Source organism: Curcuma longa, chromosome 3 (assembly GCF_044706935.1).
Source record: "Curcuma longa cultivar G26 ecotype Majalengka, Jawa Barat chromosome 3, ITB_CL_G26_1.1, whole genome shotgun sequence".
In the NCBI taxonomy this organism is placed as follows: Eukaryota; Viridiplantae; Streptophyta; class Magnoliopsida; order Zingiberales; family Zingiberaceae; genus Curcuma; species Curcuma longa.
The window spans coordinates 1,912,770-1,932,885 of NC_133863.1; the positions used below are offsets into that span (position 1 = coordinate 1,912,770).

Consider the following 20,116-nt stretch of genomic DNA (forward strand, 5'->3'; position numbering starts at 1 on the left):
CCCTCCCTCCCAAACAAGGTAGCACATGTTATGTTAATGAACCTTCCCTTCCTCCCAAACAAGAAAAATATAAATACCTCCCTTCCCCTTCCTTTCCCTCCCTTCCCCTTCCTTCCCCTTCCGTTAATGAACCTTCTCTCACCCCATCCAAACAGAGTGTAAGGAATTCCAAATAAAGTGTTCTCGTCAACAGTAGGATCTAAGAACACTTCTTGATAGAGCAAATAAGTCGATCGATATCGAGCAGTTTATAGTCAATGTCGTATACATCACGTAGGAGGCTATTCCGAATCATGCGGCGTCGCCACTATCGCCGGCGGCGAGGGCGAGGAGGCGATCGGCGAAAGCGCTGACGATGTGCTTGTGGGCGTGCTTTCGGTTGAGTGCGAGATATCAGAGCAGGAGAGCTCGTGGAGCCGGCAGGCGCGGTGGTCGCCGGCGGCGTCGACGCCAAGGTCGGGCCTTCTCGGTTGTCCCTGACTCATGTTACTAATCGATCGCATCGCAAAGAAAGAGGAAACGTTTGTATGATGGCGGTGCTAATGCGCACACACAATGCGAGGAAGCGAAGGAGTTGCCAAGGAGATCTCGCATGTAGTGCCGACTCGTAGCATGGCGCCGGTAATGCAAATGGCGGCGCCGAGCAAACTTCCACCTGTTTTCTTCGACCTACAATATTTTACACGATACTCATCCAAAATTCCATGGCACGGCACTAATCAGCATCAGCAAACAAAAAGAAAAATTTTCAGGGTATTAATAATTGAATTCTCATTTATGAAATTGTGGACTTAATCCATCGATAATCACGTAATAACATGACTGATGACCGGAGAGCGTCATCGGCTCCGATTCATCACAGGTAACGCAACGATTTCTCGCTCACCTATCTCTCTCTTCTCCTTTTGCTGGCAGCACGCTCATGGCCGTGGTCGTTACCGTGATCCCTTGCGCCCCGCTCCTGAGACTCGCGCTCACGGGAACGCCTCGACGGCCGGGTAGCCGGTTCTTCCTCAGCGTCTGCAGTTGTTTCCCTCCTCGACGACGACGACGAGGGCCTCCGCTTGAAATGGTAGTCCTCTTCGCTAGACTCGTAGTCGTGCCCCCTGCTTCCCCTTCTCGCGCTCCCTGACGAGTTCCTCCCTGTGCGCTTCACCTCGTCGCGGTGCCCATCGGAGCCTGACTTGTGGCTTGCCGGAATCTCCTTCAGCCCGTTCCTCGGCGCCACGTCGGACGAAGAGGAGCCCTTCCTCTTCTTTCCCTCTCCAGGCTCGGGGAAGCTGATGCGGGAGAAGACGCTGGCCTTCTGTTTCCTGTCCGCCTTTGCAGCTTCAGCCGCGGCGGCGGCTTCGGAAGTCTGCTCGTGGTCTGCGACTTTCCTCTTGCGAGGGCGAGGCGGCGAATGCCGCGTAGGTTCGCGCTCGCGGACCGGTCCGTGCCGGTCCGTGCCTGCAGACTTCTCAGACCGGTCGCGGCCAGACCGCTCCGGGTGGGACATTGGCCGCTGCAATCAAAAACAAAAAAAGAAAACAATTTAGAATTCGACTACAAGTTACACCACTAAAACCGCGTCCACTAGTTAGTGGGGGCCACCGTGTCCACAGCCAGCACTATCACGCCAGACTTGGTCTGATTTAAACTGGGAACAGTTAGGCCTCAAAAGGCAACCGGAAGTTTCTTATCACTTTTTAACTAATCAGAACAATTAATTACTGATTTACTTTTCAATGAATATGATAATTGATTATTAAAATTTTTAATTGCGGAGCAAATTGAAGCATGACAAAAGTAAACAACGGCTATGTAGCACTAATTTTCACCCTCGGAATGGATCATTCATTCCACGAGTGCCTAGAACACAGCCACTTTCTTAACTGCAAGATGTTACAACTCGGACGGTGTGACTGGTGGCTTCATCGGTTTATATCCTTCGCAGAAATGCATAAAGTGGAATAAATAAATACGTGGTGCACCGGTTGTTATTAGTATTGTGTTGTGCTAGGCTGTTGCAATAGCTTATGTTTAATGCCGGTAAGGTAATAGAACCATCGATCCAAAAACGAGTAAGAACAATGATGGACAAAAAGAAACATACAGGCTTTGGTTTCATTGAAGCATCATTTATGCTGCTTGACTCCCTTCTGGGCTCCCCGTCTCTGGAACGTTCCCTGTTTTCATTGAGGGCCATTAAGTGACAGAGGTAGCGAAGACCATTAAATGACAAAGGTACCAAAAGCAATAAGAAAAAGGTGCTTTGCAGCATGCAGTATATAGCTGCAAGAAGCTAGTTATACTAAAGAGGGCATTCATGTTCTGCTACGTTCTGTTACACAGAGCACTGCTTAACAGAAACCACAGCTGCAGCTTAAACAGAATGAAAGACATGAAAACGGACATTCTCCCAGGGTGTTCCACTCGATAGGAGGAGACATCGTGTTTAGTACACAGAATGAAATAATCAAATAGCTACTGGAGGAATGAAATAAAAATTAACAGAATATAAAAGGTATTTGTTCGATTGATGAAATAAATATTTTATGGTTGATTCCAAAGCAAAAAATATGTTATATTTTGACTGCCTCATCTAGCTCGCATAATCTTGGCTAAATGCAAGCGACCTATTGGGTCTCACAGACCCCCTTAGACTTGTCAGACCTGTTTGGCCTGTGCAACTCACCCAACTCAGTTGCACTGATTGGTCTACAAGCTTGATGTGGAGTCAATTTGACCCAGCCCACCCACTCAACTCCATCCGCATGCCCCGGACAGTCCACTCACTCTATCCGAAAAGTCTGTCAGGCTCAATTGACTCACCGTTTAATCCGATCACAACTTAATCCAATCGACTAGAATGGCTCGACCAACACACCAAGCCCGATTGACCCGATTGGTTAATAAAACCCATCTCGACTAAGCCTTGTCTGTCCATTCAGACCAATAAGCCTGCCCAACTCAATCAGTTTTTCCATCCTGCTCGCCCTAACCAACCCATCTGACTCACATGACTGACCGGTCTAGCCTGATCAGTCATTCCAATATTCACACCCCACTCGACCTGTCGTTCCTTGCTTGTCCAGCTCAACTGGCTAACCTGACCAAACTAGCTAGCCCGACTCAACCAATCCCTAAGGCTCAGCCCATTCGACATAATTGGACCCTCTGGCTCGCTCGATCACTCAGCCGCAATGATCTATCTACCCATTTGATCCCTCCAGCCTGTTCAACTTGTCTAATCCCCTCTTGCCCAGCCCGATTGGGTGTGTTATGATAGACAGAATTGTCACTTCTTAAACAACTGAAACTTTCAAATCACCAAGGGAAAAAAAACGACAAACTGAGTACCTACTGAAACATAGATACTGCAAAATGTGATTACCTTTCATTCAGTCGGTCCATTTCTCGCTTGCGCTTTATATCTGCCTTCCTGGCCTCCATTTCTTCTCTGCTAATGCCTGGAGCCCCCTGAGGCATGCCCATGCTACCCATGCCTAATTCAGATAGATCCCTACAGAGTGTATTAGTTTTTGTCAAATAAACATCAACAATAGGCTGACAAAGACCAAACTCGGACTACCACATTATTAAAATAATTGACACACAAGAGAGTATATAACAACATGCAGACAAGGAAACAGAATTTCAAAGGAACTTACTCATCATATCTAGTTATAGCACTTCAAACATTCTAGATCTAAAACAACAGAAGCATGCTAGCAACCATTATATTAACTTTCAACAATCAATAACACACCTTGGAACTGTTGGCATCATATAAGCTTGTGCTGCAAATGGATCTTGTGGAAACATTCCTCCGCCGAATGGAACATCAAAGGGACCAGGTGGATAACCCATGAATGGAATTGGAGCACCAAAAGGAGCCATGTAGGAGGCATCAACTCCGAGTGGCATCCCACCTCCCCAGTAAGGGTTGTAACCTGAAGCTGCTAAAGGCATACCAAAATTTTCAGCTCCAACATCTGGGTAGCCTCTCCATTGCATATCAGCAACTGCAGTTTAGATGAAGAAGAATGGAGTTAATAAAAACATTTAGGATGTTTTGACCCCTGAAAAAGCAGTAGTTAGCTAATGTCTAAAGTGCAATACATTTCATGTTGTCACCCTCGTAAAAGCAATATATAATTAAGGGACCGAATCAATGCAAGAGAACAAACCTGTGGCAGGAACTCGAGCTTTCTTCTTCTTTTTCTTCTTTCCTGCAAAATCATATGTTAGAAACCAGTAGAAAAATAAATCAAAAATCAATTCTGCTATTCAACTTATGCTCAAACAAAAGAACCAATATTACAAATGTATAGCAAGTGATAAAATTCATTTAACTGATCAAAATAGTTGAGAACAAACAGCTTGATGATGATGATAAAGTTTAAACCATTTAAATTACTAGTCTACAACAACTTTGTATCTAAAAGAACAGATAGACTAATTAATGATTAGAAAAATGTTTTTACCTTGTTCTCCAGCAGGTTGCTTTTCCTGGACATCCTCAGTCACCACTGGAGCACTTTCTGGTGACTTTTGCCCCTTGCTAAGAGATTCTGGTGTTGCCTCAGATACATTTGCAGTTACAGCAGCTTGCTTGTCTAAAGAATTCAACTCGTTGTCTGCTGTTTTAATTTCACTAGCAACTTCCCCATCCTTCGTATGGGAAGATTGATCCATGGGAGGGTGCTTAGATTGGCCTTTTGAAGCAGCAGAAAGGGTAGGAGATGGAACTTTTGGCTGTACTGGAAAAGCTGATTCCATATCTGCAAATGCAATTTTTTTTTTGTCATTATGATTGATACAACAAAACTAGAGTGTGAATCCACAATTGAGCTTGTCTATACTACATACCTTGGACATTAACCAGGCTTCCGGCATTTTCTGTGCTACTGGTTGTTGATTCCAATATCCGATTAATTGTTTCTCTGAGTGTTTTATTTGGAAGGAGGTCATCCGCCAATATATTAGTAGCGCCACAGATGCACATCAACTTTGACATAATGTAGTCTCTAATACCTTATTACAAAAACAAATAAACTCAAACTACTCAATGATATGTTGACTAGCTAAAAATCTCAACTAAAAATTATGACATAATAAAACAAACATGCAGGAACAACGAGACTCACATTTATCACAGAAACTCCTGAAACAGCACTTGCTAGTTAGCACTGCATCTTTCATTACCTCTTTACATAATGGGCATCGCAGCTCAGGAGGAAGATCACTAACAGGACGAGAGGTCGGTAAACCCTCAATCTCTTTCTCAAATGCAGCTCTAGGTAACAAAATTTATCATGAGTTATGCAATATATTTTGACAAACTACAGATACTGTACAAATAATTTCATACTCATTTGGCTTTAAAACAGCAACTGCACCACTTGGCAAAGCATAGGATCCATCAGGAGTAGCCATCAACATTGATTTTGGAATCCCTGTTGGAGGTCTCATCCTCTTGATATCATAGTTAGGATCTCCATTCGTGGGGCAATGCTGGATAAAATGGCCTACACACAAGTGTCACTGGCTTAATTTGAAAGTGGGTTTTGACTGCCAAGAAGACTAAAAGCCAGGAAATTGTATGGTACCTGGCACTTTGCATCTATGACAGACATAACCAGCTGGGGGTGTCTTCCGTTCAAGCATACCACGTCCTTTATTTTCCCAAACAAACAATTTTTCAGTGGACATGTTAATCAACTATATAAACCTATAATTTACATACAACATGATAAACTGAAGGGCTTCTCTGTTGCAAACCAATATGCATATCAGGAAGAGACTCAGAGTTTACCATTTGGAGTCTCTTATTTGATACAATTAATTTGATACAATTAAGTAATCATAAACATTGCAACAAGAACCTCTCAAGGTTAAAGGAAATGACAAGCAAAACTTACCAAAACCACGGCCCATAGTCCTGCCACCAATGCCTCTTCCATGACCTCTTCCAGAACCATAGGGTTCTTGAGTTTGACTAAACAAAAGAAATCAAATAAATTAGAAAGGGAAATCTGAATATTAATTGTGATTAAACAAAGTATATAGTGTAGCTTTACTATTCTCTATCTGAAGCTTTAGCTAGTGGACATAAATATTTTAAAAGAAATATGACTGACCGATTCCAGTCGAGAGCTGGTGTATCAATTAAAGCCTTAAGTTTGCTTTCCTCGTCAACATTGTTTACAGGAGGAACATCGACAACAGGAATACTGATTTGTGACTGATTTACATCAGGAATGGCATACAGATCATTTCCAAACTCATCCCATTCATATTCATCAGGCTGCAAAATTCCAATATTGTGTTATAGCCATTTTACCTTGAGGCCAAACATAGTTTAATTGAGCTCCCCACAACCAACACAAGAAAATCGTATGAAACAAAAAAAGCTAAAAGTCTGTTTCAGAGAGTAAGAAATATTACAGTGACCTTGTTAGTCTATCGTAGAAATATATAAACTTACATATTTGTTAGTAGATGAATCCCCGACCAGCATGCTGCTCGCTGGTCGAAGCTCTTCCACCTTGTCCTCTACAATTTTAGGCCTGCAGATTTGTATATTATATTCTTAGCATCTCCAATTAGACATGAAAGGATAATTATGAGTTTAAGCCTTGTATCTATACGTCAGCAAACTTGGAAAGTTCAAAATTTCTATTGTTATCACCAGTGTTCAACCAGAAAAACAGAGAACTGGCAGGGAAAATGGTTCACTAGCCAGTCCAAGTTTCAAAACACTGATCATCACAACATTCTCATCATAAAATAATTGTTGCTGATTAACACAATTAAGGAAAACACTAACAGAATGCACTAAAGTAATAAGATCCAAGAGAGTACTCGTCTCTTTCAGTAAGAATAGGCTTCCGAGGTCGTCCTGGCACTCGACGAATCAAAACCGAAGTGTTTTTGGGTATCATTGCTCCTTCATCTACATATTCTGAAACCGAAAAAATGGAGGAACAAAAAGTTCATAAAAATCCAAAGAAATTATTTGAACTTCCACAAACCCAGAGAAAATTCCAATAAAAGCATATCCGCTAAATTGAGCATAACTGGCTGAGAACAGTCAACCCACATCACTAAATGACAATGTTCCCTAAACCGAAAAGATATAGCTTCACCATATCTATTAACTGCTAGTTACCAAAACGCACTACTAATAAACCAGATTCAACAGTAGTACTCCAGGAAAAGAACCAACCTTCATTAGTCTGCGCATTAGAGATCATGAGGTCGAAATCAGTGCCCTTTCCAAATAGCTTGGTTTCAAAAATTCTTTCTTTCAAATTGGCAACAGATATAAATTGCCCCTCGATGGGAATTGAGTCGTAATCTTTGGCACTTTTAAACTTATAATACACAGCCATTACTTTTTTTCTCTATTCTTCTCTCTGGTCCAATGTCAAAAAATAATAATAATAATTCCCAAAATAACAAAACTCTCGCAGTAAAAATGAACCGCAAACTGATTAAAGGCCAGAATAAAGAAGTAGGCCTGATTTTAAACAAGAACAACAGAAATCATAGACTTGTATACAGTAGATTTATCTCCTTTCTAATGATTCTCGGAGGGAGGGCCGGCAGGCTCTGTATTTAAAGAATATCTCCAATATCCATCTGGAAAATAGCCCAAAAAGACTTCCTTCGTACGGGCAGGACGGTGGACGCAGCAGAATCAGCTATTCGCAGATGATGGCGAAAAGCACTAGATCACTTCTTGGAAGACGCAATCTCCACTGGTCGCCGCTTCGAAACAAGCTTCGCCGAGCTAAAGCCCCTTCGCTCGAGTGGCCAACACCAACAAACCAAAATCTGGACGAGGAAGGTGGCAGCGATGTATCGATCGGGCTAAATTCCAGTCGAATAGGCGGCAAATTGCGAAGTACGGACCCTTCTGGGTCGAAGTCCCCTCCACTCCAGCGGAGACAAAACCCTAGATCGATCCCCTCGAGCGGCGAATCTCAGGACGAATTGAAGGCGGCACGTAGATCTGCCGCCCAGAATCGGATGGTGATGGGGAAATTAGGGCGGTGAGGATCGCTTGCGAGGAAAGTAGGGATTCTGGAGAACTGGATCGGGGCTCAGCGATTTGGGGACAGAGAAGTAGAAATGGAGAAAGAGTGAGGAAGAAAAGGAGAAAGGCGTCGAGAAGGGGCAGAAGAGGAAAGTGAGAGAATTGGTTTTTGGATTTGGGGCGAGTTTTTTATGGTATGGGATAAGAATCGGCGTTGGCTAAATGCGCACCGTAAAAGACGCACCCGGCCAGAGATGAATTGGTGGTACCGCAGAAAGGTGGCCCGGAAGAAGCCCCTGGACCCACGAGAAGATGCTGCGTCATCATTTGGAGGGTGGTCAACAATTTGGGTGCGTTTTTGGGTTGCTTCGGAGGAGAACGGTGGCAACTGGTGGAAGGCTTGTGATTTTGTTTGATCTGTGAACATTGTTTATGTTTTCTTATTTTAAAAAATAATATTATTATTAACTTCTAAAGAAAAATATTATTTTTTAAAAAAATATTGTTTTTAAATAATAGAGTTCCAGTCCCTCTCAACTCCAAAATCCAAATTTACATGTTTTCCAAACCTCATGCAACTTCATTAGTTTTGTTTGACTAGCCAAAGCAATTTTGATGAAGTTGATTGTAAATGTCAAGAGAAATATAACTGAATTAGAATCGTTCTTGACTTAAATGATGGCTTAATCATTAAATTGATTGAACTCGGATGATCTAATTGACTAATATGATAGGTCAGTTAAGGAGTTAACTCAACCAAATGGCCACGAAGAGTTCTTGTTAAATATTTTTTTTTTTAAGAAAAAAAATCCCTCCCTGCTCTCTCTCTTTCACTCCCATGGCTATCGATCGACGACTTTGTTTGTTTTCCCCGAAGAAGGTCCTTTTCTCCTGAATTGTCCATAGCCACCATGTTCTTTATCGATGCCTTTTTAGCCGCCCAGGGTGTTAATCGAGCCAGTAATTTTAGCCGCCCAGGGTGTTAATCGAGCCAGTAATTATGTAGTAGAATTGGTGATTTAATTTTTTAAAAATGAGTTTAATTATAATTTGTATATGCGGATATGAATCGAATATATTTAAGTGATGTAATTAAAGTTTATCGGATTTTGAATTATTAGATGTGGATTAAATATGTAGAATCTGTTAGTCCGTTCCGGTATTATTGAATATGGATTAAATTTATTGAATTTGTTAATTCATTTCGGTATTATAGGATAAGGATTAAATATATAGAATAAGTCAATCTGTTCCGTTATTATCTATGAGTCTGATAACGGATCAGATTTCTATATAAGAGTTTGGTCCCTGAGGATTTAGGTGAATTGACATCTTACCTTCATTTCCTATTGACGAAGGTTTTACGGCGTCATCATCCTAATTCCATTTGAAGACCTTCTTTTCACTTTCGTTTTATCTTCTCCCACAAGAATCAAGCAGTTGACATTGCAGGACAAGGACAATGACCCTCCAAACAGGTTCCTTATCGTTATTTGTATATTTTAATATGTTAAGTCATGTTATTCGTTGAAACTATATTCTTGTTCTTGTATTTTTAATTACCCAAGTTTTTATTCAATTTATAAAACTTATGCGGTTTATAATTTACAAGTTCTTTCAGAATTATCATATTAAGCAAGAGTCGAATCATAATTAAATCATAGAAAATACTCTTTACAAATGACTGTGAAGCCAACCGTATAAGCGCCTTAGATGAGCAAGTCACCTTTTGTCGCATTGATATATACCTTTTCTATATGAGTTAATCTCAAACCTTATGAGCAAGTCGCCTTCAAGGAAAAATGTTTACTTAACTTGTTAATTTTTCATAAATAAAAAATAAATAATAATAATAATATTATTATTATCATTCTGGAGTTTGAAAGTGATTCGGGCACTCCAACTCTTGGTCTCACATCCTGTTTGCATAAACAGGTGCATAAGATATCGAAGTCATTCGGTTTTGTTGGATTCAGATAACTTTCACACCACATAATCAATCTGTCAGCATTGTTGACTAACTTGTTTAATTATTATGGTCATGACATAAGAAAATTTTAAACTTAAATATTAGTAGTAGACATTGAAAGGTTTTTTAATTTAACAAAATAAAGATAAAAATATATAAATTTTAATTTTAGTAGTAGTTAACATAATAATAAAATTATTAAGATAGGGGAAAAATTATTTATTATTGAAAGTTAATATTTAAGAATTTTTTTTATAAAAGAATGAATGAGTTGATATATATATTTTATATAAGATACAATAAAATTATTAAAATGAAAAAGATGCTAAACGTTTTTTTTGTGACGGCGAGATATTCTAAAGTTTAAAAGTCTTTTTTAATAAAATGTTATTTAAACCTCCTATATTATACTAGTTGAATGTTAAATTATAAAATAAATATATTTTAGTAAAAAATAAAATTTATCATTCCAATAGCTTTATATGATGAATTTCATGACTATATATAAGAAGATAAATTGGAAAGTTATAACTGACCATAATAAAAGAAAATATCATCTTAGTTTCACTGAAATTCAATTATTTTTTATTTCAATAAGATTATTTTATTATAATCAACTCAATTATGTTCAGTATAAATAACTACACAAGTAAATGAAAATTATAAAATAGAAAATATTATAGTGGGGGTAAAGGACGTGAATATGTAAAATCAGAATTAGACCTATTAAAAAATATTTTAAAGAAACTCATTTAACATTTAAGACCGCACAGATACATAATTAATAAGTATTTCAATTAGATAATAAATTATATTAAATAAATATAATAAATAGTAATAAAATAAAATAAATAATAATAAATATAAATAATGATTGAATCCGTAAAATCGATCTTGGGAAAAAAATTAATTATTATTATTATTGATAGAAATCTCTTTTTAATATATATATATATATATTTTTTGAAAATGGAACGCCCTTTAACTTGTTTTGTGTAATTTGAAGTGTCTTTTAATTTTTGCCCATTCCCAAAGCAATTTAACTTCAATTTAAGACGTTAGTTAAAATCAGTCTTTTGACCGTCCGACTCTTAAGCTGCCCTAGTTCCTATGCGTATCGTGCCCCTCCACGCTTGGCGTTCGCGAGGACATCGGCTTCCGCGTTACGCCCGTGGCTGATCTCCGTCTCCCCTGCCGCCGTGAAGAAAACCTTGGCCTCCTCTCCTTCCCCTGGATTTCAGCGTGGCACGGTGGCGACAGCGATCCGCATGCCGCGCGCCCGGCGATAGACATCGAGTGTTGCGTGCACCGGCGGCAGTGCGGTCGCGTACGACGCGTGCTGGTGAGGCAACGCGCAGAATCGTCTGACTTCAACCTCCGGCGACAGAGAAAGAAGGCGGGGGGTTTCGCGACATGAACAGATAAATCTCGAAAGTATTACTTACTCCAAATCCTCCACCTTTCTTATTCCACCGATTTTGAGGTTTAGGGGGGAAAAAGTAGAAGACGAGCAAGGGTTCCGGTTTGGTTTTCTCATTTTTTCCTGGGAAAATAGGGGATCAGTATTTCAACCCTTTCATGTTAGATCCTTTCCTTTATTATTCCTCCATTTAAAGCCTACCATTTTTCGCGGATCGTTCGTTGTGCGAGTAAAATAATACTGTACTTAATCCGTTTTCTTAGGACTCACCACAACATTCGCCTAGTTCTTTGATCAGATGTGCCAACAATCTCTCTATCTACGTTGAAGACCCAAAGGACTTCCCGTCTTTCCATATAGATTCAATAAAAGCTGCCGGCAAGGTATTTGCCGAGTATCTCTTGCTTTCATTTTTCCTTTTTTTGACAGCACATGGTATATTATTTCGCTAGCAGAATTTCTGTTGATCTCTTGCTAAAAAAGGGAAATTTTCTGGTGATCTTTTACCCCAAAAAAGCAGAAAAAGAAAGAATTTCTGGTGATCTCTCATCACCTTGGCTCCGATGGCTATTGAGCTTTTGTTTCTCAATACAACGGGTTGTTTTCGTCTTACGCTGGAAATTTACTAACTTATTAACTGAGATCGCCTCGAAAGTTTGACAAAAAAGTTCAAACTAAATACAACCTCTGATCTCTAGGGAATACAATAGGGGAGTTCATCAGAATGAAACCCCAGATTTCCCATTATTGCCGGGACAAAAGTATTCAGTTTTAGACATTTCCTGTGCCTCATGCCGCATGATCAGCCATCTATATGAATTCTTTGCAGGTGTTCACACCTAGTAATTCGCATGGGAACCAAATCCGTAGACGTTGATTTATCAGACGTAAGTCAATCCAAACCAGAAATTAAGGAAAACCGCTTGGTTCCAATACCAGTCGCTGGTGGTTCATCTGGTATGGGGTTGCCTTATGCACCTGAAGATTGGCCGTGTCCTGGAGATCTATGGCGTTGGAAGGTTGGCAATAGGAAATGCGTCTCAGGCCATTGGCTTGATAGGTCTGTTTGCGCACCACCCTCTTGTCCAAAATCACGCGGTAAGAAGCCAGTATTTCAAAGCAGGTTATCACTTGAAGAATATATTCGAAAGGAATTTCCACAAGTGGATGTTGATTCCTTCTTTTCTTCATTCATATGGCGGGTTCCTATTGCGAATTTTTCTGATTCGAGAGGTATTCTAAACTTTAAAATATGATTTTTTTTTTGTGATTTTCCTTTATTCTACTGATTGCTTGTGGTTTTCTGTCTTCTTTGGTAATAAATATGAGTATTAATTTTACTCATTTGTTGTATAATCCATACTGATTTATTTCAATTAGTGCCCCCCCAAACATTTCATTAACCATCCTATTCCACTGCATAACTTTTCTTATTGTTATAATTTAGCAGGTGCAGAAATCAATAATTATATATCGCCATCCTCTATTGTTAAGGACGAACAAGTTGAGTCCAGATTAGAAGACCAGTCTGGTGAATGTAAAGCTGGAAACAAAATGTGCAGTTTGCAATCTAAGGAGAAAACCAATACTCTTCCTGCTAAGGATTGCAATATCTGCTGCAGTGAAGCTGGTTTTTGCCGCGACTGTTGTTGTATTTTGTGCTGCAAGACAGTTGATTCAGCATGTGGAGGTTGTACTTTTATAAGATGTGAGGCAAATTTGGATAACCAATATATATGTGGGCATGTGGCACATGTGGAATGTGCTCTTCGTGCTTACATGGCTGGTACTGTTGGAGGAAGCATTGGCTTGGATACCGAGTATTACTGTCGACGTTGTGACAATAAAATTAATCTAATTCCTTTTCTGACAAAGCTTATCAAGGTTTGTGAATCACTTGATTCCAAGGAAGACATAGAAAAACTCCTGAAATTGGGTTTTTGCATCTTGCGTGGCTCGAAACAACCAAGAGCCAAGAGTTTGCAGAATCGTATTGGAGTAGCCATCAATCAGGTACTATTGATATCTTGCTAATAATATTTTTCACACTGGAAGTATTCTCCATTGTTATCATCCTCTCAATTTAGGGTTTCTCAACAGCATGATCTATGATGTTTAATCCAGCTTAATCATGGAGTTCTCCATCTTGATGGAATTTTGCAAGAAGATAATGCTACATCACCTCCTGCAGGTTTGCTTTTCCTTTTTATATTTCTGATATCCTAACTTATAGCATGGTTTCAAATCTTGGACTATGCTGAGTGAAATTGTGAAAACGTTTTATTCTATTAAATTATTGAATAATGATACTAATCGGTGTAGATATTGTCTCTTGTGTCGTTGTGTTAATCATTAATCATGTGAATGAGTATCCTTTTATACCAACACTTAATACCCCTTGGTATGCTAAAACACATATTAAGATGAATTGAGATTATATATATATATATATATATATATATATATATATATATATAGTTTGTCTCTATAAAGATAATGTCAAAACTATACCATTTCTAATGGAAAATAAAATTTGAATTTAAATATATAGTTCTTTTTTATTCATCTCCATCCTTTTTTCACCTCTAATTCGCTACCAAGTATCATACATTTGAATGTCAATATGATACTAAAATAGTATTGCAGTTAAAGACCGAATCTCTAACACAAGTCGTTATCTTGAAAACCAATTTTCAGAAATTTATTGGTGTAGATAGTGTACACTGTGGTTTAGTATTTTGGTATTGGGTAGTCGTTTAGTGATATCCTAGAATAACTACCATCTGTTTTTGTGTCATGTTGACACAATACTTGGATTGACAATGTTCACATCTTGTTGACATGATCTAGGAATGACCCAACTTTTGATAGCCTTTTGTGTATTTGTTTACTTCTAGAAATAATAATACAACACTTTCATAGTCTATTGAAGTAAAAAATTTCATAGAAAGAACTCTAGAAATAGAGAAGTATGACAAACATCTCAACTTTTAACATACTAGCAAGAGTATTTTCCTGTATGCCTTATTTGTAGGAATAGCATCTGAATGAGTTTCATACTAAAATTTATTTTTCCATCTGCCATAATAAATATTATATCTGGCGTGATTAACATAATTGTTTATTCCACATGCCTATCAATATTATGTTTGGCCAACATAATCACAACCATCACATGTGTAAGAGATGATATAAGTAGAGCAGGACCTTGAGCTGTTTAATCACCATATTGTTACGACCAGATGCCGGAGGACTTGGTAAGGCTAATTCAATACAAATATGCAGTGGAAATGAAAAGACAAGAACTAAACTCGCTACTCGGGAATTTAATATGGGTTGGAACTCTCATTCCTATTTCATAGCTGAAGGCATCGCTATGTTTTCTCCGTCTTGGACAACTTCCGGAGGTGAAGAAATCTTTTGCAAGCTCGTTGATTTACAAGTGAAACTCAAGAGTGAGGGGGAGTGTACAATAAGGCTAAGATTAACAACAACTATATCTTGAAACTTTAACCTTCAAATATTCTCCTTGACCCCTTCCTTCATTCATCTTCAACAATTATTTCACACTGATCATCAGCCGCTGATCAGTTGATTGGAATGGCCATGACCCAGCAGATGTACTATAGTCGTTAGGTCATCCACCAATAGAGCCGGTTAGGGTAGATGGGTTGATCTAGTTGGTTGAGCAAACTGTGTTGGGTCATGTGGAACTAGATTGGCTAGGTGGGCTGGCTGTGCCAAGTAAACTGGCCAAACTAGTCAAACTGATCAGATTATCTAGTCAAGTTGGTCAAACTAATTTAGCGAATCAAATGAGTTGGATGTGTTGAGTGAACTATGTTGAGCATGCTGTGTTGGTCAACCAAACCAAATGTGTTAGCTACTCAAGCCCGGTCAATTGAGGGAAATAGATTGAGTGAATCAAATGAGTTGGATGTGTTGAGTGGATTAACTAAGTTAAGCATGCTGTGTTGATTGACCAAACCAAATGTGTCGAATGGATGAGGTAGATTGGACACGTCAAAAAAGATAAATTAACCAAGTCAAATTGGCGAAAGAATTTGACAAACATAATGATTATATAACATTCAAAGCTTTATACATTTAATTAAATACAGTAATAGAATGCATCATTTGGCTTGTCATTTCATTCCCGATCTCATTCAACAATAGATGTTAAGAGCATCAGTACAATAACTTGATTGTGCTACTGGCTTCCATTGCACCTTCTGTTCTCCCCATGAGCTTATGCCACCTAATAGTCAAGAGACTAGTTAAACCTTTTTGTTTTGAGGGCAATGTGGAACCGATCTGTAGATTTCTGGGATGGCCATATTATTCCGCCTAATATCTGACCTCAGTTTGTGTTGTATTTGCTATGCTATAAATGTTACTTCTTAATGGTCAACGCGTTGTTTTTTATGGATGATGCGGATTTGGAAGTCTTGATTGCTTGAATTAGTTAATTTCTCAATGCTGCTGTCAACATGCAGGAAAGCTGTATAACAATGGGCATGATACACCAGTCTCAGGTACAGTTGACATCAAAGAGGAAGAAGAAACTGAAAATGATCACATAACCATAGCTGGACCTTTGCAAGGATTGGAAGCAAATGATGAGAGAACCAAGAAACCTGTCTATATAACATCAGAATCCGATAAGATTTCTGAAAAGCTAGAAAGTGAAATCGATCAGGTTCTTCGAGAACTAAGACGATCTCAGCAATTGGAGTATAGGAAGGCAGAGCAAATGCTTTATTTTCAGAAGGACTTCCTTCTAAGCTTGTATCAACAGCTCGACTACGAAAGATCTGAATTAACAGATCCTGCACCTTTGCCCATCAGAGGCCATTCCGATGTGCTTCTGTCGAATGTCTTGCACAGAGTCGATCAAATAAAGTTCGAGGAAGAGAAGTTGAGGAAAATGATGAAAGTTGCCGATGGGTTCGGGAGAACCCCCAAAAATATTCTTGCTGATTGCTATGAGTTAGTTATTGGCGACTAACTTCGATCCATGCTGTGGTTGAACATTTAAAACTAACAATTGTGTTGTATCTCCTGCGTTACATGTTCTTTGACGAGAACAGGATGATTGGTTTATCCATCGTGAAAAAAGGAAAAAAATTTTTTTATTGCTTTTGCAGGCTGTAAGCAGTAAGGCTTTGTGCGCGACAATGTTATGGGCCTTTAGAAAAGGCTAGTCACTTTGTCCAAATATTATTTACTCTGTTATTTTTCGCACTCTCTGTATCATTTAAACTTGTTCATTACTTGTATGATCAATTATACTATTTTGGATCAACTATACAGTTGCAATTATGCGATCGGAAAAAGTACGAGATCAAAATATCACTATTTGTTATTTTCACTTGCTAAGAGTAAACTTTCTATTCCTCTTTTTTCACCCTCCTGCCCTTGTGTGAATCAAGGGCAATTTTTATTGGTCATAGTTTTGCGACACATTCTAGTCCTCTCTCATCGAACATGTACAATATGGTAAGATATTGAATAATAAAGAATAATAATAAAATCCTAACTTTGAGAAAAAGGAAGAGATGATTTTTTTATCATTAATTTTTAAATAAAATATTTTATATATGTATAATTTTTTAAGCTCAATAAATGGCATGGGCGGTTTCAGGACACTGTGTGATGGTTAGGTCTTCAAATAAATAATCGAGTATATAGAGATTTTTGAATCTCAATTACTGTGTGGTGGTGGAGAATGTAGTCATTTGGATATGTCTTGTCTAATTTATTTTAATTTATTTTGATGATAAATTATTATTTTTAAAATTAATCGATTAAAAAAATTAAATATCTGAATTATTTTTAAAAAAACTAAGGCACTGATGAAAAACCTGGGGATGGCTGGATCATCTCTCGCCTAGAAATCCCTATGCGAACTGCGCATCATGGGTTCGTGTCTGGTCCACAACCTGGGAATGCGCCGTGCGTGGACTTGCCAAGATCTTAAATCGAGCTTGCGTCTAGTTTCAGGTCCGTGGAAGGTTTTCAACAGAAGCGAGCGTCGAGCGAGAGGGATCTTCTCCAGGGTTTGTTCTGGAGTCCCTCGTGGTTCTGTGTCGATGTCTTTCTCACTCCGTTGATGTCGTTAGTGCTGGTTTCCCAATCATTTTGGACGTTCCCATAAGGATCTCTGCTGGTTAAAGGTTCGCTTGTCGTCTTCGTTTCTTTCTGCGGATTTCACTTCGTTGTTGGACGTCTTCTTGCCCGGTGAATTGGTGAGTAAAGTAGTATGTCTCGTGCTTCCGCGATGTTTGACATGCTCCCATTTGAGTTTAGGGATTACCTTTTTTCCCTTTGTCGGTCGATTAGGTTGTGGAAGATCTTTCTTTCGAGTTCCTGGTTTTGATTTGAGTGGTGTTGGATCATCGACAGTAAAATTGACTTGTTTGTCGAACTGTGAGCGATTCCTTCTGCTTTAAACTGAATCTCGGCAGGTATGACATACGCACAGGTTTTACCATTTTTTTTATCTTGATATTGAGGCGGTGCTTTTTTTTCTTTGCTGGAGACCTGGAGTCATATGTATATGACCTTTAGATTCTCTTTGTCTGGCTAGGTTTTACTGTGAACCAGTTGGTGGGCAGTTCTGTGGCAAAAATTTCACCTGGAATGGAGACTATGGCTGTATTTGTGCCGCATCGCAGTAAATGTTGCGGTAGAAGCAAATCACAACTTTGCAGAGATTTTAGAGGTTTTAGCTTCCGCATTTTTGACTCTTCTGCCCGAATTCTGTCGTCACCCTGCTCTCCGGTTTGCCATTGTTATGGCCAGTATGAGCTGAAATCTCCTGGCTTTCACTCAGAACAAGAAGGAAAACAAAGAACTAAGAGGAAAACTATTTCATTGAACACCCCTCCAAAAGTAGCCACCTTCAACGATAGCGTATCCTTTTCTGAGCGGTGGGCAGGCCCTGCCTACTCAAACTCACCTCCCCCAAGTTCTTTGCCAATTCCAAAATTTTCCCTTCGGCAGAATCGCAGTGTTTCTCTAGAACTTCAAACTCCAATAGTTACTGGTACACATCCCGCTCTTTCAAAATCTGCACTGTCCTCTCCTACTAAAGATTCCCCTTTATCTGCCGGCAACTTGTTTTTCAACACCGTCATTGCTACGGAAAACTTGAGACGGATTCTCCAGTTGGATATTGAAGATCATTAAGGGAGACTCTGTTCAACCTCTTTTTAGTACATGTAGATAGTTAATCATAGTTGTGTCTGCTTCTGAATTTTCTAGCTTTAGATTAAAAGTTGACTAAGCTTCAGTAGGAATAAGTCCTATATTGTATTTTAGGTTCAGTATTGAACTTGCATTTGAAGGGATTAGAGGAAGTTTCCTAGAAATATATTACTTCTTTGTAGCATTTAGGTGGTGATTCAGTCTCCCTTAAAAAAAAATGATTGTAGTTAGGAACTGCAGTCTCCCTTATAATCTGCAATATTCTCCGTGCTTTGTCTATGTCACTATAATTCCTCCTTTGTTCATTTTCTTTTTAGCCCTGTTTGATCTTTAGATATCAATAACACAACCTTGTCACTTCCCGTTTTTTCAAGGAAGAAGTGAGAGGTGTAATGGTGTACTTCTGATCTATCTCTTTCCCTATCTATCGCCATGCATAGCCTATAGTTGCTTTTCATTAGTACCATTTTAGATTGATCTTCTGTAATCAGTAGTGGTAAATTTTGCATCAAATAGTTGTATCTTCGTCCAGTTTAAGAGGTCTCTGGAGTTTGGTGCACACTAGAAGCTTATTCTCAACCACGTCAAGGTACATTGCTCTCTTCTTCAGTACAAACACTATTTTGTTGTACCACACATTTCAGACAATTGTGTAGCTTTTTGTTGCAGAGCCCTATGTTGGTGATAAATACAGCAGCCTAGATCGTAATTGGCGACACTGATGAACATTTTTGCTACTGCGGATGTTGCTACGTATCTGGGCTAACTTTTGGAATTAGTTGTGCTTTAAGAAAACCTTCAATTTTAATAATGGACCATGTAGAGCTTGATTTGACTAGCTTTAAGTAGCCTTTTTCTAGTAATACTCCAATGCTAGTTTTTCTTTGTAAGAATTATGATGTCCATGATATTGCGTGTTTGGTTTATGGAATGAACAAAGAACTGAATGAATATTCCTAAAGATAGGAATAGATGAGGAGTATATAGAAATAACTGTTTCTTAGTTTTGTCCATAAGATAATTATTCATATGTTTCATCTATAGAAATATACAAAATAGACAGGAATGCTTTTCACAATATAAAAGACCTTTATATAAAATGTTTTATTTAGTTGAATATTAGTTGGGGCTGATTGGTTTTGTTTTCATCCAGCGTCAGGTTCTAAAAATTGGCTTGACTTATGCATTGTTTAAGTTGTTTAATGCATTGTGCAAAAAGCCTTAATGGTGGATTGTAAAATTTTTTAGAGTACGGAGCGGAAGTGGAATGAGATTGAGCAATGATATGAAGGCAAAGTCTATGCAATTAATATTTGTTCTAAAAAATAACAATACTAATTCGATTGAGATAAAGAACAAAACAAATAGTGGAGATTAGGAGTGGTCTAATAGTTGGAAAGAAAGAATACCCAATGTATACGGCTGGCTGATAATGTGATGCAAACAAAGAACATGTACCGTATAAAAGGGCTCTATCGCAGGAGTTTAATTC

At 38.7% G+C, this 20,116-nt stretch overlaps 3 protein-coding genes across 8 annotated transcripts; 2 read left to right on the forward strand and 1 right to left on the reverse strand.

Moving 5' to 3' along the window:
* Positions 1-725: 725 nt before the first annotated feature.
* Positions 726-8,200, reverse strand: LOC141824034 (E3 ubiquitin ligase PARAQUAT TOLERANCE 3-like). The gene is made up of 15 exons (XM_074711267.1): positions 7,214-8,200; positions 6,850-6,949; positions 6,473-6,554; positions 6,126-6,292; positions 5,907-5,983; positions 5,595-5,660; positions 5,357-5,513; positions 5,133-5,281; positions 4,855-5,019; positions 4,470-4,766; positions 4,173-4,214; positions 3,752-4,007; positions 3,377-3,505; positions 2,096-2,168; positions 726-1,504 (listed from the first exon to the last, which is right to left on the reverse strand). The coding sequence occupies exons 1-15, from the start codon at positions 7,377-7,379 to the stop codon at positions 887-889; spliced, it is 2,544 nt and encodes an 847-aa protein (XP_074567368.1). The 5' UTR covers positions 7,380-8,200; the 3' UTR covers positions 726-886.
* A 2,922-nt stretch (positions 8,201-11,122) lies between these two features.
* On the forward strand, positions 11,123-16,723 carry LOC141825600 (uncharacterized). Of its 6 annotated transcripts, none has more exons than XM_074712981.1 (6): positions 11,123-11,575; positions 11,679-11,798; positions 12,245-12,648; positions 12,863-13,428; positions 13,540-13,606; positions 15,912-16,723. In XM_074712981.1, exons 3-6 carry the CDS (start codon positions 12,267-12,269, stop codon positions 16,421-16,423), a joined length of 1,527 nt encoding a protein of 508 aa, XP_074569082.1. In that variant the 5' UTR covers positions 11,123-11,575; positions 11,679-11,798; positions 12,245-12,266; the 3' UTR covers positions 16,424-16,723. The 6 variants fall into 6 exon arrangements, with proteins under 6 accessions (XP_074569082.1, XP_074569083.1, XP_074569081.1 ...); XM_074712982.1 differs by having other exon boundaries at positions 11,123-11,429; XM_074712980.1 differs by having other exon boundaries at positions 11,123-11,798; positions 11,871-12,648.
* Positions 16,724-17,403: 680 nt separating this feature from the next.
* Positions 17,404-19,565, forward strand: LOC141824703 (uncharacterized). Its single transcript, XM_074712033.1, has 4 exons — positions 17,404-17,663; positions 17,758-17,882; positions 18,005-19,213; positions 19,294-19,565. Exon 3 carries the CDS (start codon positions 18,058-18,060, stop codon positions 18,604-18,606), a length of 549 nt encoding a protein of 182 aa, XP_074568134.1. The 5' UTR covers positions 17,404-17,663; positions 17,758-17,882; positions 18,005-18,057; the 3' UTR covers positions 18,607-19,213; positions 19,294-19,565.
* Positions 19,566-20,116: the final 551 nt, after the last annotated feature.